Source organism: Columba livia, chromosome 2 (genome assembly GCF_036013475.1).
Source record: "Columba livia isolate bColLiv1 breed racing homer chromosome 2, bColLiv1.pat.W.v2, whole genome shotgun sequence".
Classification (NCBI taxonomy): domain Eukaryota; kingdom Metazoa; phylum Chordata; class Aves; order Columbiformes; family Columbidae; genus Columba; species Columba livia.
The window spans coordinates 69,019,801-69,036,940 of NC_088603.1; the positions used below are offsets into that span (position 1 = coordinate 69,019,801).

The following is a 17,140-nucleotide window of genomic DNA, read 5'->3' on the forward strand; positions in this document are numbered from 1 at the left end:
CCTTTCCAGATACCGCTGCTTAGTTAGCCAGTCAGGTTAATACACGGAAGGACGCCAAATTTAGCGTCAAACTCCAAGGTTCATCTGAACACCTCATGATGTAACAGCAGCAGAGGCTGAACACCGTCCACTGATACCACCCGAAGCTCAAGTGAAATTCTGATACAGTCTCTTACCCCACTGTAAATCCTGGAGGCTGGCTGAACGGAAATCCTGAAGAGCCAGAAGGCTGTGCCGGTGCTGCAGGTGCAGGAAGACTTGCACCAAAAGTAAATACTCCAGGGTTATTTGGAAAGTTACTTCCAAACTGGAATACAGAACCTGGGAAGATGGGGTGGAAGCAAAAGGGATTAAGAAAGCTGAAATGTGATGTCATCCTTTCCAGCAAAATCCTCATGTTCTTCCCATTGTCTTGAATGAATTTTTTTCACAGGTCACTCAAGACAACAAAGTTGGCACCGCAAGTGCAACATTACAACAGGAACAGTACACAGAAAAATTCACTTCAGTAGAGAATCATAAAGGGATTCTTAGTGTAATACTGCTGGCACGCTGATAACGAATTGTTCGCTAACTTCTGTACCACCATTAAGTTTATCAGTGAAGTCTTAAATTATAGTACTGAATCATGTAGATTTGTATTTAAGTAAACTTTCTTGTGTTCACTCAGTTGACCTGGGGACTTGACTTCATTTAATGTGCTAACACAGCACCTCATCTTAAATAAAAAAAATAAACCCTATCATCATAGTAACGGATAAGCAACACAGACAACACAGGGAGATTTTTATCTTTTAACTGCTGCCTGATTAGTGCAACACTGAGTAACGTGGTGTGCCAACTAATCTACTGATTGGTACAAAAATATTGTGTACTTTTAATGGAGGCTAAACTTTTGGAGTTTAAACTTCTAAGACAAAGAGGACACCTCTCCCTTTAGGTATTTGATGTGACGGTATCAAATTATGTACGTTCTGGCAGTGTGTTTCTTTTTTAATAATTACTAGTGTGGAACAGGTCTTTCTTATGCTTAAATAATAAGGATCCTTCCCTGCTCTCCCTTCCCCCAGTACTCATTAGTAAAAAGAACTTTACTTAAGCCTTAAACCCATAAATGCTTAAAAAGAATTCTGACCACATTCTTACACAGCAAAGCCCCCAATCCAAATAAATTACTAATGCCTGTTAATGAAGTCGGATAACTAAGAACTACTCTAACAAATCCAAAAATAAGCATTTTTCAGTGCTTCTCCCATTCTAGTGTGTACAGTCTTACCAGTGAATACTCCATGGGTTTCAACACTTCATCTCTAGATCTCTCAAGAAAACAAACCCCAGGATTTAGTGGTAGGGTTGCAACCTTGGTGTGTGGCAAGCCTCTTGTGGAGGAGGCTTACTGTGAGGCTGGCAGACCTCTGCCACATCCTCCACAGTCAGGAGTGAGACATGAATAATTTAACCCCGCAGCCATTATTTTTATGGAGGGTAATTCTTAAATATGTATGCAAGGCAGAAGGTCTTCTTTCTCCATGTAACTGAAGGTGCACTTCATGAAGAAGTCAAACAAAAATATAATCTGTGAGACCAAAAGGGAAGAGGCTGGTTGGCACTCACCAGCGCTGGGGGCACCGGAGCCAAAACCCGGCTGTTGGGTCGCTTGCTGTCCAAACAGTGAGGGCTGAGTGCTGCTTGTCACCGAGCCGAAGGCAGGAAGAGCAGGCTGAGCACCAGCTGAAAACAACGGCGTCGACAGTGATCCAAAACTTGGAGCGCTCGGCTGGCTGGACCCTTGGCTCTGGCCAAATGCTGGTGCCTGACTGGTGCCAAATGCCGGGCCGGCAGCCGGTGCTGAAGGCCCAGAGCCAAACAGAAACGAAGAGGATGACCCTTGGGGAACAGAAGAGAAATGTCAAGATATGCAGGATTTCCCCTCCCCATCCCCCCCAGGATGAATCCAGAAACAAAGGCTCTAAACACTCATATTTCCCAAGTCTGGTAGCCGAATACTCTCATGTTTATTTCAAACTAATTGTGTGATTATATAAAGCAAATACTATACCAACCACAATAGGAATTGCACCTTTTCTTGTAAGTAACACAAGAAACGCCAAGTTTATGAGAGTCAGACAAAATTAAATATCAGATACATCAGTTGCCTAGACTCATATGTTAACATTAATGTTCTAGAAACAGATTTCCACGAATAACACATTTTAATTTGTATTTACTAAAATCTGTTTATATCATGCACAGAATATTCATTCAAATTGTATTTTTCAAACATGCAAAATACAGCTCCTGATTTACTAGGAGGAATCCTCCTTGTCACCAACTGCACCCCTCTCTGCCCAAGTGTTTACCATTATCAACTTCTGGAGGCCTAATCATGCTTGCAGTGATCTCTCTGTACTGAAAAACTCTGTTTAGCAGAGTTATTTCTCTGTGTAACATCAACAAACAACCAGCCTGTTTGTTTAGCTGCTTCGGTTCTGCACAGCCAGCAGAAATAGTGAAACAAAAATACGTGACTGAACAGTGACTCTGGACATACACAGTAGATGTGCTGCGCAAAAGGGGACATTTTAAACAGCAGTATTAATGCAATTTAAGCCGTCTTCATGCAACAGAAAATACCCTCCATTGCACCGTAACTTGGAATGGCTGACTGCTTTTCTTTACAAGAACAGTACAGATAACTGGTAAAAGTTAATCCAGACTTCTGCATTAAAAAAAAGAAATCCTTTTGAGAAGATGTTTGAAATATGGCGTCGCCTACTAACGAAACGACACTGAAAATTACTGATTTGGAAGGTTAAACTGATCTGTTGGTGGTTGTAATTCAGGACTGTTTTCTCTCTCTGATACACAAAAAAAAGTGTGCAAATTTAATTTCTGTGAATGACAAGGCTAAGCGATCACATCAAACTAGATGAAGTCTCTTCCTCACTGGTTCAATTTTATTTCCAACATACTGTGAGGCTAGCAGGGGAAACAGATGTTTTGGCAGATTTAGTCTTGTTGTACTGCTAAATTCATGCAGTGGGGTAGCAAACATAAAATGTGAGGAAACTTTAGATTCTTATCTCTGCCTTCTTGAAACTGCTAGAAAATTAACAAACACTGGCCATAATGCTTATTAGAAACCAATCCTAAAGCAGCAGCAATTGCATGTAAGGTACTGTCTTCCTATATGCTTGTTAAGGAAGGATTTTGCAAATCTTGACATTATTTACAACACTTGGAAGTTTTAGGTATGGGAGAGAAAAGGCAAGAAAGTTGTAATTCATTGACTTCAAACTGTAGGCACTGGATGGACAGTGAGGAGAGGAACTATCATTCTTATAAGGAAAAGTTCCTATTTGAACTGAAATCCAGTAAAGGGTTGTCTTTTGCATAAAACAACACTGCTGCCCGTTCATAGCTACACTGTATTTCCCAGACTATGAAAAACTGAGCCCAAATTCATACTGTTGGATATAAATACTCAATATTTTTCTCTACTTCCATGCATTTGGCTTACACATTCTCCAAAGTAAAATATTCATGAAACAGTATGATCCACTATGTAATGGCAAAAATGAGAAGAGCATCTATTTAAAATGTACCTGTTGAACTTGATGTGGTTGTGGCTCCAAAGTTAAAGCCTGAATTTGCTGTATTGGTACTGCTGGCTCCCAAACCAAAGAGAAATGACCCTGTGCCGGTGCTGGAAGATGTTGTTGCTGGTTTGTTTTCTTGAGAGAAGCCAAATGACTGGGATGCTGCAGAGTCTGCAGAATTGCCAAAAACAGAGCTGCTCACAGTGTTGCTGGGTTGTCCAAACACGAAGGGAGCGGGAACAGGCTGAGGATTTGAGGAAGAGATGGCGCTGCCAAACACACCGCTGCTGTTGGCTGAAGTGGTGGGTACGACCGTGCTGGAGGAACTTGAGCTCAAGAAGCTGAAGGATGGCTTTGCTACTCCTTGATCTGAAAGGAAGAGCGGTACATCAACCACAACAGAAATGCCAAACAAAGCACAGCAAGTAGACTCCTGTTTCAATCACCATCCAAAGAGCAGTCCTGAATGACACCTCTGCTACTATGCCAGCTACTGTCACTTATGTAAGATCCAGATTCACTGTGCTGATTGCTGCCATCTACAATTAAAGGAATGGAAGAATTGTGAAGAACGAGGACACCATTGCAGTCTATTTAGGCCTCAGTGCTTATAAGCACTAAGCATTGGCTGTCATTTCCTGAACCAGTCTTAACCGGTACTTCTGAACTTTGAACAAAAATGTTTCAGATGTTCTTAGAACAACTTCAATCACCTCTAAGTTTTATGGCTTTGCTCAACGGCAGTACTGAAAAACACAGCAATAGAGGTGCATTTGTAGGTTGTTCAAAAATACAGCCCTGTGCATACAGCTTTAACTCACGCAAAGCTTACCATCCTCCTAACTCTTCCAAGCCTGAGATCATTGTATGTACTTTAAGCACCTGCAAGACCCGCTTTTAGGAGCAGAGAACAATGCTCCATTAAGACCATTTTTATAAAGTAACGAGTGCAGTTTTACAAGCTTAGAATAGAGCTGTCTGTAAAGTCGTTCTTCAGCTTTCCCCAAGCTGCTGGTCTAATTCTCATTATTGATTTGTGATCTTTTTTCAAATGTCCTACTATCTTTTTTCCAGCAGTTATGACCCCTTTTCATCTATGCAATTTTTAAGGGACTATACCATTCTTCAGAACACTTGTTAACATTTCCTTTTTGCACAAGGTGCTTCATCAAATTTCCGTTACTCAACCAAACTCCAGAGCTTTACCTGGCAGGTAAAAACAAAACAAACCCAACCTCAACACCCCCTATCCATCCACCCACCCACCCACCTCCCCTCCCCAAAGCCCACAATCCTCCAAAAACCTGCCTGTTCTGTAGCAGTTCAACCTAAGAATACTGATTAAACCCAGTATAAACCTATGTATTGCTTTTATTCAGGGTTAATTACTGCTGTCCTTTTCCATATCACTTCAGAAGTTAGGAACTAATTCCGTTCTCTAAACCACAGTTGCTATGTCATACAAATGGAATTCAACAGCTACAATTTTTCCACACAGTGATCACCACAGAAGAACTCCAGAGTTTCAAGAAATTAAAGGAATACAGAACTGTGTAATATCTGTGAAGTGATTTTTATCCCTTTGTAGCAGTGGAGAAACAGTGGGCCACCCTGCAGCACAGCTGCAAGTACATGGGAATAAGACAGTCCCTCTCTCGTCCACTTTCACTGTGGAAAACAGCGCCAGTGTGAGGACTCTATACCGCTCCTTACTACAGCTGTGCTGCTACCACCGAGACAATACAACTTCTGCACTCATACAAGAAGCGATACAGGTTCCTTAAGGTGTGGCAGTTTTCTTGTATAAACCTAGTGTTAAAACTCACTGAAATCATCGAATGTCCTGAGTTGGAAGGGACCCACAAGGATCATCAAGTCCAACTCCTGTCCCTGCACAGGACAACCCCACAGGTCACACCATGTGTCTGAGGGCTTGTCCACTCTCTTCTTGAACACTGTCAGGCTTGGGGCCGTGACACCTCCCTGGGGAGCCTGTTCCAGTGCTCCACCACCCTCTGGGGGAAGAACCTTTTCTTATTAATAATATACAACCTAAATCTCCCCAGAGGTAAAAAGGACTTGGTACATACTGTCTACACACCAACAATCAAAACCGAAGACAGGCTGCAGGCAGCAATTAAACCTTTTCTAAAGCTCTAATGCAGGAATAGATCAAATCCCAAGAATTTGTCCAATGTGGCTTCAAAAGTATTATTTGATGGGCACGAGCTGACAAGCGAAGATGAAAGATGTTTCATTTACCTGAATTACTGGTTTGTGCCCCAAATGCAAAGGTCGGCTTTGCCTGCTCACTTTCCTTCTCCGATGGTTTAGCGAAACTAAAATTGAAAATAGGTTTTGCTGTGCTCTCCTCTTTGGTATGCTCAGCCATCCCAGCTGAGAAGATCGGTTGTGCCTTTAGCTCTTCATTGTCGGCTTTCTTTCTAAATGCTAATGGAGCAGCAGAAGTGACAGAGTCCTGCTTCTCTTCTGTCCTTCCCAAAACAAACTGTGAGGCAGGTGCAGCCTCCACAATGCCAAAAGAGAAGCCTGCCTTTGTTGAAAGGGTTTCATCCTTTTTTTCATCTGACTTCTTAAACACAAGAGCAGGTGATGCTACCTCCTTTTCTGCCACAGTTCCGAAAGTGAAGCCACCGACTCCGGTTTTATTCTCATTGATAGCTATGGAAGAAGAAGTAGAACTCGTGCCAAAACCAAAGCTTCCTAAAACTGGTTCCTCTTTCTTTTCCTGCTGTCCCAGGCTCGCTGTCCCAAACTGAAATGTTGAAGGAGCCTGACTGCTTGTAGATGGAAGTCCAAAGGTAAAACTGTTACTTTTACCTTCTTTTTTACTGTCTTCTGATTTAGAGTCTGAGGAAGAAACTCCAAATTTGAAGTCCGCTGAACTAGTAGGAAACTTAAATCCCCCAGTGTTGGAGGATGCAGATTCAGATGCAATGCCGAACTTGAAGCTCCCGTGATTTTCAAATTTAAAATTTCCTGTGCTACCTAATGTATGAGAAGATTCAGAGGAGGATGACTGGACACCAAATGCAAAGGTTGGCATGGTGGCATTAGTGGACACAGCAGCAGTACCAAAACCTGCAGAAATAAGTAATAATGTTAAGTTTGTACTATATGATGTAATACATGCAGGCTTTAGCTACACGGCTGGGATTCTAGTCCTGAGCTTCTCACAGTCAAAACTGTTTAAAACAAACAAAAAAACCAACCAACCAAATAAGAAGATTCTACACTCCCTCTCTATATACACCTTTTTGCAATAGTATTCTTCTGTCCACCACCTGCCTTTGAAAAGTATGCTGCTAACTTGAAAGTCTAAACTCCAAATGAACAACACATAAGGCTTGTAAAGAACAACTACGATATCAATGCTAGCTCTTCTGGGTATGGAAACATAGGCATGTTACCTTTCCTAGAGGAAAACTGAACAATTTTGCCATAAAGGGAAGGGAAGGGAAGGGAAGGGAAGGGAAGGGAAGGGAAGGGAAGGGAAGGGAAGGGAAGGGAAGGGAAGGGAAGGGAAGGGAAGGGAAGGGAAGGGAAGGGAAGGGAAGGGAAGGGAAGGGAAGGGAAGGGAAGGGAAGGGAAGGGAAGGGAAGGGAAGGGAAGGGAAGGGAAGGGAAGGGAAGGGAAGGGAAGGGAAGGGAAGGGAAGGGAAGGGAAGGGAAGGGAAAACTGCAGAATGCACACCCTTGCTTTTCCCATTAAGTATTACCTTTGAGCTCTGCTTTGGTGCCTGGCTTTGCACTTTCACAGGCTACACATTTTGTGGCTTCTGCTTTGTTTTGGACCAAGCAGACCTCACAATCCCAGCTTCCTTCGGGCTTCTTGAATTTGTCTAAATCCAGGAATCCTCCAGAAGGAGCAGAAAACGCAGAAACACTGCTACTGGTCACAGGCACTGAACTCCCTGAGAAATAAGCAAGGTAGTTAATCATCCATCTGAAATGATAAAGTGAACATGAACTTTCTAAGGAACTCTTAAATTCTCACTAAATTACAAAGCGGAAAAGTGCAACAGTAAAACAGCATCAAACTACAAGTCATACTCAATCTGAGAATATAAACAATATTCATCTTTATAATCTATATATGATTTGAAGGGCAAATTGAATGAATGACATTTAAACAGCAACTGCAGTTCATACAATACGGCAACATAGCCTATTTCAGATGTAAATGAAAGGTGGTGTATTCAACTAAAACTACAAAAATAATTTCTGGTGGCACGAGTAACTTAGTCAAAGTTAGCACCACACAGACTAATGATCACTGTCAAGTGATGCAAGGCTGGAATTTATCAGAATGACTCATCACCAAATCCCAGAGACAGACATGTTCAAAACTACGCCGTGATCAAAACAAAACAAAACACCACCACCAACAAAAAACCACAGCAGAGAGGAACTCGGTTTCCAAACCCACAACTCTGTGTTCAGTACACAAGCTACACTGTCTTAAACAGCAGCAGAAACTTCTACAAAGAGGCCCAAAAGACAATTGCCTTCTGATTTTTCTCCCCTGTAGGGAAAGAGATGTCACTTGATGCTGCACCCCAACAGAAAACTCCAGATTCCCTAAGCGTGCAGACTGGAGATCCAGAAGGCACAGGGGCACCCCAAAATTGTCATGTTCACCTACAGTTCTAAACCACTGAGGGTGGCTTTTGAAGGAGAGGCAGAAGACAATGTCTCAAATTCAAAACAAAGACAGGAACACGTCTTCTCTTCCACAGCACATCTAGAGAATTTTTATCCTCTCACTTTACTTGCCTTACTCTTCCCCTTCACAGATGTAATATAACTGTGCAATTCTCTGCACTATGATGGTCATGGCAAACTCCTCACATTCCCAAAACTCCCCCTTGCAATGGCTGGAGTCTCAGATAAATGTGCCAGCTGATCACTCTAAGGCTGAAAGTCCATGAGAATAACCTCCCTCTGAAATGTATCATCTTACCTGAAGAAATTCCACTCTTACTGTAGAGCGTGATTCCAAAAGCACAATCTAGCCCATCTTAGACAGTTTTTTCCCCATGACACATTTGCAAAGGTGGTTTTTGACATAATAGTATAATGAGAGTTAATGCTAAAATAATTATTTGTGCTTTAAAAACAATAACACTCACCACACTCAGAATGCGAAACAACTCAGCCCTGCACTGAAGAAGGCACCCACTTCCCCAAGGTCTGGAAGGACCTTGACCTTCCAGAACAAGGTCACCCATGCTCTGGAAGGCTACCCCTGGTCTTCAGAGTCATAGCTGAACATACAGGTTTGTTTTAGCTTAAAATGACTAGTTAAAGACGACACTGTCTTGAAATCTAGCTTCACACCTCTGTTCAACAGCACACAGTGCTGAGTGGAGACATTTTTGGCCACGTTCTCCAAATACCGTTTCTACTGACATTTCGAAACAGAAAAAACATAGTAATTTTTAACTCTTCCAATTTTTCCACGATGAAAATGAGTAAATTGGTTTTAAGTTGATTAAGGCATCCAGTTTAGTCATGTTTCCTCACCACCTGTGAAGCAGGGTATACGTGCTTCAATGCCACTCCGCACTAATTCATTTCACTATCAGTTTAATTCATGTGACAGTCTTGAATCTGGGCTGAGACCTCAGAAGTGCCTGTAACCATTCCTGCAGACAGGCACTAATCCATCCTGTCTGGCATACAGCCATGCTGCTGAAAGTATTTTTTATATGCAATGTATTTTATTCTGTAAAGAATGCACAGAGGCTTAGATTGAAACAACAGAAAGGAGGAGAACATACCTGGTTTCTCAGACTGACAAGCTACACACTTGCTATCTTCTGCCTTATTTAATAAAAGGCACACCGAACAGTCCCAAGAGCCTTTTGGCTTCTTAAATTTGTCTCCAAACCCCAGAGTAACTGTTGTGTCGGTGCTGCTGGAGGAGGATGTCACTGTCACCGAGTTTTCTGTGACCACTGGCAATGTCAGAGCAGGCATTACTCCTGTTCCAGGCTTTGGTGTCTCACACGCTATGCATTTTGTAGCTTCAGGTTTGTTCTGGACCAGACAGGTATCACAGTCCCATGTGTTGGGTGCTGGTTTGAATTTGTCATCAAAGCCCAACGTTCCTGCTGCAGGGACCGCTGCCTTAGAGGTGACACATGGACTCGAGCTTATCGTCTGCTTCGTACTCTCGACTGTTGACACTTTAGCAGCTTGACATGTTACACATTTGTCATCTGTGGTTTCGTTTTGCAGACACGGGTCATGTGTGTCAGACTGCCAAAACGAGGACGCTTGTTTAGAGGTGTCTTTACCTGCAGAAAAACTACTTATTGCAGGTCTTGTATAGACCTCTGTGCTTGTAACAGGCTGTGCAGGCGTAGGGGAGTGTGTTTTCACAGACGTAAAGCCTAGGAAAAAAAATAAACAGGAAGAGAGCTCACTGATAAAGCAGTACCCTCACCACATGTAAGTTACTTATAATACTAGATGGCACAAATTTAAACCAAGTGCCAAAGGTTACAACTATACATTCCAACTAACTGCAAGAGGAAGTCCCTGGAAATCTTATCTAAGGGGATGAAATTTCATATGCTGCACTGGGACACAACAGAACATTTATTTAAAGCTTTATTTAACTCTTCATTTCCAAGGAAGTTTTAGATACAAATCTTCACTGGTAAATACAAGTGTGAACAAACAGTACTGAAAGCTGAGTGTCACAGACTAGAAATAATCCTATTCCTTTTTAACACACGATGCCCCACCAAATCAAATTCCTAAAGCTATTTCTGCCATAGTAGATGAGTCATATTTACTTGGTGCAGCAATCCACATGGTGTTTCCCAACAGATACGAATATTAATTAAGTAATAAAGACAATGGAACAATTGTTATCCATAATATTTGTTCAAAATGCACTGGACAGAGGCTTACTCCTTAATTAAAAGTGCCAAGTTTAACGGAAAACAAGAACTACAAATATGGAAACACTGAAGACAATGGTATGGCAATGTATCTTAAATTGCAGCTCAAATTACTTGCAAAGGTAAAATGACGAGGTTTTTTTGTTCTGTTGATTTGTTTGGGGTTTTTTGGGTGTGTTTTGTTTTGTTTGGTATCAGAAGTGGAGTATCTGAACAGTGTGGATTTAGAACCTGCTTCTCATAAACTGATAAAGAAAATTAATGCCACTTTGCTTATAGGTTTTTCCTTAAACAAAATGCACAGCGTATTTTCTCTCACTTAGCTCTTTCAAAAGTAAAAAGGCGCTGTCTCCTTAAGAAGTCCATAGATTTGTCACTTCATTAAAAAAAGTCCTGATGCAACTGAAGGCTTATGGGAAAAGATCAAATTCATTAAAGTCCTTTTTCTTAAAAGAAAAAAAAAACTACACATAGACACTTTATTAAACAGTTGAAAACAATTGCTTAAAAATAAAAATCAGAAAAGGGTTTTAAAGGGAAACTGCCCCACTTCTGCTGAAAATTTAGGTTTGAATCCACAGTGCCTATTAAAGGCCAAAAGACTTGCAGCTTTTGAAAAATCTTGAGAAATGAAACTGTCTTTACTATTCTTAATTTCCAGGGATGATGAAGGTAGAAGAAGAAAGTTTGTAAAGCATTTATTTACTTAAAATGAAACACTGATTAATTGACTAACCCTCTTTATACTTCATTTACAATTACATCTTAACACATATAGTAGAAGCAACGCATCTGATTTGAAGTTGCAGTTTTTCTTGCAGCAATAAATGCCACTTAGAATAGAAGGGGAGATCCACCCTAACAGATGCAACATTTCACATAATGCTCTCCTATGTTTGTAGTATATTTATAGCTAACATTGCATTACTTGTGACAAAGTGGTTTTGTTGTTGTGGTGGTGCTGTTTTTTTAAAAAAGTCAACAGGGTTATATGCTACCCTATTTTTTGCAGTATCTTTTTAAAAGGAGTTCTGTATCTCACCAGGGCTTTTTAGAATGTCTAACACACTTCCTTCCTTTAAGACCTTTGCAGGTTTGGAGGGGCCATTGTATTCTTCTTTTTCTCCCTTCTTATTGCTGGTGCTGTTTACAGTGGTGGTGTCTTTAAAAAACAAAAGAAAAAACATCTTTCACAAGGAGATCCACTTCAAATATAATCACATTTGCTAGAAGCAAGAATTTCCAGCTTCTTATACAAGAATTTTCAGGATTCTACCCTGTTTACAACAGTTTATAATTACCATTTGGTTAAAAGGAGATCTGTCACTGAAAACACACCTTGCCTGGAATTGGTAATATGCTCAGAACAGACAGATTAACTATTTAATATACAAAAGAAGAAAAGCAGTACTTCAGATTTGAAATGCTAAAATTTCTCTTACCTAGAGTGAGTAGGGATGTCACTGGTGTATCACTGGATCCAGAAAGCTCTGCTGATTTTACAACAGGAACGCTAAATGTAAACCCAATCTGCTACGAAAAAGAGAGATTTTTCAGATTCTGAAGCTAAAGAAACTTTAATCAAATTTCACACACAAATTAAAACCCGAAATCCAGTCTTCAAACTTTTAGCATCCATGCTGGATGACAAATTATAAGCCGGAAATCCGTATGTTTGTTTTCCCTGTTACCAAGACCAATTCTGCTTCATTGTTCTGCAATATTATACTAAAGGCTTGAGAAAATATTGAGCTTTATCTAATTTACTTACAGACAACGGAGGTAGCACTTCTGCCTCAGTAGACTTCACAATTGGAGATGAAAATCTGAACACAGGACTGCCAACATTACTTGCTGGTTGTACCTGTATTTTCAAAAGAATTAAGGTTTGTATCTAAAAGAAAACACCCTGGTGAAACAACAGCATCTACCTGAATTCACTACCTAACAGATGTTCTCCAGTGAAGCTGGGAAATCTGATGTTTGATATTTATTTCTAATCCACAGAGAAGAGTTATAATAAAAGAAAATGAAGCTTGCGAGTAAACATATACCACAATATCACCAAAACCAAATCTCATAAACCAAGAGAAAAAAACCTGAGATGCTTCTTAGTTCTAAATATAATAAATATATGGAAAAGCAGACCAGGCAGCTTGAGAACCTTAAACTAACTCAGCTCAATTGTAGTCAGAGCTCCAGCAAATACCTCAACATGTTAAAGCAGATATCTGCATCAAAACATAGAAAAATATTTCAAGTAGTCTGGAACAGATTAATATTTATTTTATTGCAATAATATTCCAATTATTGCAACCTAGGCTCATATTCTACACTAAGCTTATATGACCATTAACAGTACCTCTAATTTAACAATTTAAATAGTCAGAAAATCCCAACAAAATTTTCACAGCATTTGACACAGTTATACAATTATGCTAACCAGACTTTTGCACAGTATAAGACGGAGAGAGGCCCAATCAAAAACTTTATGCCTCCTTACACCTCCAAACTGAATACAACCCTAATTTATTCAACAGAATACAAACTAATAATGCTTAGTTTCATGAGCACTATGGAAAAAGTTAACGTGCAACAAAGCAAATGTATGCATGTCCTAAAAAAGTATTTACCATATACCACAAAGCTTTACCTTGTTTGTCACTGCTGTTGAAACAGTGCTTGGTGATGACGAGACAGAACTACTGGCAAGAAAACTAAAGTTGAATGAAGGCAGTGATGCAGTACTGATGGGTAGGGGTACTTTCGGTAGCACTGGTTCCTCCACTTCCTAGATGTAAATTAATAGTTGTCCATTTTAATTTTTCTCTTTTACAAGACATACTGTTTTCCTACCCTGACCCACCCTTAATTTCATAACAAACTTAAATACAACAGAGGGATCTACAGCCTAAGACAAAGCAAGTTTTCAAAAGGAATCCTAACCTGCTCACCTCAGTCTGCCAGGTCATTTTAATTTATGGCAGACCTGTTTCCATGTGATACTACATTCACCACCTGCCCAGTAAGAACACTGAAAGTTATCTCTAAATTGTTACCTGTGCAGAACAGAGAGTGGCACAGATCAGATGTTGATGTTTATTATTATCCTCTCATCCCTTCAATTAAGAGTACACTCTCAAGACAAATGAGAAAGTGTTCCTCTTGCACTTAGGCAGTACAGTTGCCAAAGTTTCTCAAGTCATTACTGCAGTGAACTTGGAAAAAGATAACGTCTAAATAAGTACGTGGGTTCCTGAGAGCACCAAAACCCCCAAACTGAACCAAAGCACAAAAAGCCAACAAAGAAAGCCTGACTAGCAGCACAGAAGATCATACTCTGGTAAATCTAGTCTACATCATGTATCAGGACGCAAATTTCTAACTTAGAAACCAGTGTATCTTAAAAACATCTGGTCTTATCAAGATTAGATTAGTTACAGTTTAAATGGGAATAGCCAATCTAATCACAATTTGCACAGTAGTACTCAGATCTACCCAGAAGTGACTAAGCAGAGATGTAAGTTGGCACTACAGAAATTTAATGTATCCCACAGCTTACATGTACTTCACAGTTTTGATTTGAAGAGTCTATTAGACCTCAATGTTCAGACCATTTGTATTAATAGAAACATTCTCGAGTATTTACTATTTCTTCATTTTGCATCAGCCAGACGACTGATTTAAAATATCTTCATTTAAGATCCAGTAGTAGGCAGCTTACATAACATCCAATCAGGAAAATAATTTTCAGGATAGTCATGACCATAGTTTTATTAAATGGACTTTTACCATTAAAAGAAGAAAAAAAATGCCTCACAATCAATTTATTAAGTGCCAAAAATTGTGAATGATCATTAGCAGACATGCAGAACACTGTCTTCTGCTTCAAACTCACGGCCTGTATTGTTCTACTTGACTTAAATATGAAATAACAAATTAAATAACTTGGTTTACTTACTTGGCAGTTGTTTCAAACATCATTCCTTTATAAAAACTACACAAACCTCCAACAAAATTCCTTACTCAACTGCTAATGAGAAACTTTATTGTACAAGGAATCTCCAAGATAACATGACTAAATATAAAACTGAAGTTGAGGCACTTAAATAAATTGGAGCCTGCCCTGAAATCCACAGCAAAACCCCCACAAAACTGAAGTGGCATTATTATAAACTACTATGAGGCGACACATTGGGCATACTCGGCCAGTTACGTCAGTAATCTCAGTGGGAGCAATTAACCTCAGTGTCCCTTACCTGTTCTTCTTGTCCGGGTTTTGATACATAGTGTACTCCCCTTTCCCTTCTCATCTTGCCACCACCACCCACTCCTGCTCCTGAAGACAGACCGTTGGATGCAGGCGGACTGAACTTGGGGTATGTCAAATTGCTGGCACAGAATAACAACGCACAGGTTGAGGAAGAGGAAGAAAAAAGGAAAAAAAAGTGAAAATAAAAGTCAACTAATTGTTTCAAGCTATTATAGCCACTATCAGTCCTAAAACTAACATATTCTCATCAGAATAAACTGTTTTCACAAGTCACTAAATGCTGGCAAGTATCTGATGTTCTAAGCAGCAAAAGCTGCATTAATAAGAGCAGCAATGAGCAGGACATACATAAGGAACAGTCACAACATCCATAAAGGAATGATGACTAAGCCAGAAGCCCTGAAATAGAAGAACTGATTTAGACTGTTATTTTCTAATGTTTTCTTTTAATAGCCTAGACAGTGGAAATTTTGACTGCCAGTTCTGTGATTCTGTGATGAGCAAGTATCTTTGCAGGGACATAAAAGAACGACTAAAAATACATATGAAGAGAGAGAGGGAGAGCGCGCGCGCGCATGCGTGTGCACCGCACACGAAATGCTGCCACCAGCTCTTACGGAACAGAGAGGCTTAAACTTGTGTGGCAAGACAATGCAGCAAAAGCTTCCAAGGCAGCTCGGGCCTTCCTGGGGCCACCAGCAGAAGCAGCAGAGATGTTTGGGTGTTCCAACACTCCACAACTCTTTTCAGACATGAAGACAGATCCCTCTTGTAAGCCATACAAAGGCATTTCTCTGTTCATTACAGAAGCCAAGATCCAAACCAGAAAGATGCCCTAATCCAAGTGGGAAGGGAAATGAAAAAGAAAAACCAACAAGAACCCCTCAAAACAAATCAACCAGCCCCAAAAAACTGACACCACACCCTAAACCATAAGTGAACTGTGGAATAACAACAATAAAAAGCAGGATGACATCAAAATGAAGCATCCCTAGAAAAAATTACCATATCAATGCTTATCCTGCAGTCAAGCAGTCAGTCATTACAAAAGTACATTTGACCATCCTGGAAAACACCAGGTCAAGTTTCCAGAAGACTGAGGAAGAGAATTGGTCTAAATTTGTCACATACATGAGAACAGTCTCCTCAGCACTGTAACCACAGAGAGGAAGCCAGATCCTTAAAGCCATATGCTCAAACTTTTCTCTAATCCAAACTGACAATCAATTTGAATTCTGAAAAAAACCCCATGTCAAAATAGAGCTTTATTCAGACAGGTATCCTTTGAATACAAAGTGTCTTAGTTCATGCAATACCCAAGAGACTAGATGCCCAGAAGGAACAGCCATCAATATTATCTGGAGATGAAGTCATTCTCCCTAAACCAAGCAAGCACTGTAGCGCACTACAGACTCCTCAAGATGTACAATTATTAACTCTCCTGGAATTTTGTGTTTTAGAGAGAAGCTGGCATTTGGCCTCAGATGATTCTAAAGCGTGCCTGTTTCTCATGCAAACTCACAGAGCAGATAAGTGACTTATCCACGAAATGAACATTACAAAAAAACCCCAATCTTCCTCCAAGTTTTTGCTTTTTTAAGAAAGAATTAAAAACTAAATATACTTCTGAAGTGTAAGTAAGCCACTTCACCTTATAAAGATTCTTTCAGAAATAATTCCTTTAGGACAAAGCTTTCAGACTCCAAGGAACTAAATAAATAGCTGAAACTAACAGCTGTCCCCTAATGAACATCAAGATGCCCAAATGGTTAAACTCTCTCATAACACAAATTTTTCACTTTATTTTCAGCTCCCTTTACTGAGAACTATTACTGCCCTTCCAGAAGACAACAGGCATGCAGACTGCAGTGACAAAGGACAGAGCTTTCTTCTTTCAAGTGTTTTAAATTAATAGATTTGTCATACCTTTCAGATGGCTTTACTCGCTGTTCTGCAGGAAAACTCTGCTCTCTCACGCCCTGCAAGTTAAGTTTGATTTATTTCAAGATTTATATGAATGTATTTATATACTATACACAAAGCGAAGACAACTACTTGTAGTCTGTTGTTTTGTTTTTTAATACCACTAAGTGTAACTTGTCTACTTAAGCTTCTTCCCTAAGCAGTATGACTATCCACTTTGATCTCTGGCCTAAAATGCCAAAGAATTGACACCAGGTCATTTTTACATTCAGACTGATACTAGAAACACAGGTGCTTCTTTTCTAAAAGCAATGTCAATCTTTTTTTAAGTAAAGTTTATCAGGGACTTCATCTACAGCAAAGTGATCAGAACAGGTAATTAAGCTTATTGTCAGAAATCTCACTCGGAGC

At 40.0% G+C, this 17,140-nt stretch overlaps 1 protein-coding gene across 7 annotated transcripts in view; it reads right to left on the reverse strand.

Moving 5' to 3' along the window:
* Positions 1 to 17,140, reverse strand: part of NUP153 (nucleoporin 153) — a 45,169-nt gene that overhangs the window by 1,398 nt on the left and 26,631 nt on the right. For 4 of the 7 annotated variants that reach the window (XM_065052367.1, XM_065052364.1, XM_065052363.1 and 1 more), the window contains exons 10-21: positions 16,733 to 16,785; positions 14,793 to 14,925; positions 13,187 to 13,324; positions 12,305 to 12,397; positions 11,976 to 12,066; positions 11,576 to 11,695; positions 9,403 to 10,017; positions 7,339 to 7,533; positions 5,862 to 6,701; positions 3,606 to 3,968; positions 1,615 to 1,887; positions 177 to 321 (exon numbers count right to left, since the gene is read on the reverse strand). In XM_065052367.1, coding sequence (XP_064908439.1) covers positions 177 to 321; positions 1,615 to 1,887; positions 3,606 to 3,968; positions 5,862 to 6,701; positions 7,339 to 7,533; positions 9,403 to 10,017; positions 11,576 to 11,695; positions 11,976 to 12,066; positions 12,305 to 12,397; positions 13,187 to 13,324; positions 14,793 to 14,925; positions 16,733 to 16,785 — 3,059 coding nt within the window. The remainder of the gene's footprint in view (positions 1 to 176; positions 322 to 1,614; positions 1,888 to 3,605; positions 3,969 to 5,861; positions 6,702 to 7,338; positions 7,534 to 9,402; positions 10,018 to 11,575; positions 11,696 to 11,975; positions 12,067 to 12,304; positions 12,398 to 13,186; positions 13,325 to 14,792; positions 14,926 to 16,732; positions 16,786 to 17,140) is intronic. The other 3 variants (XM_065052366.1, XM_065052365.1, XM_065052370.1) reach the window with 1 other exon arrangement.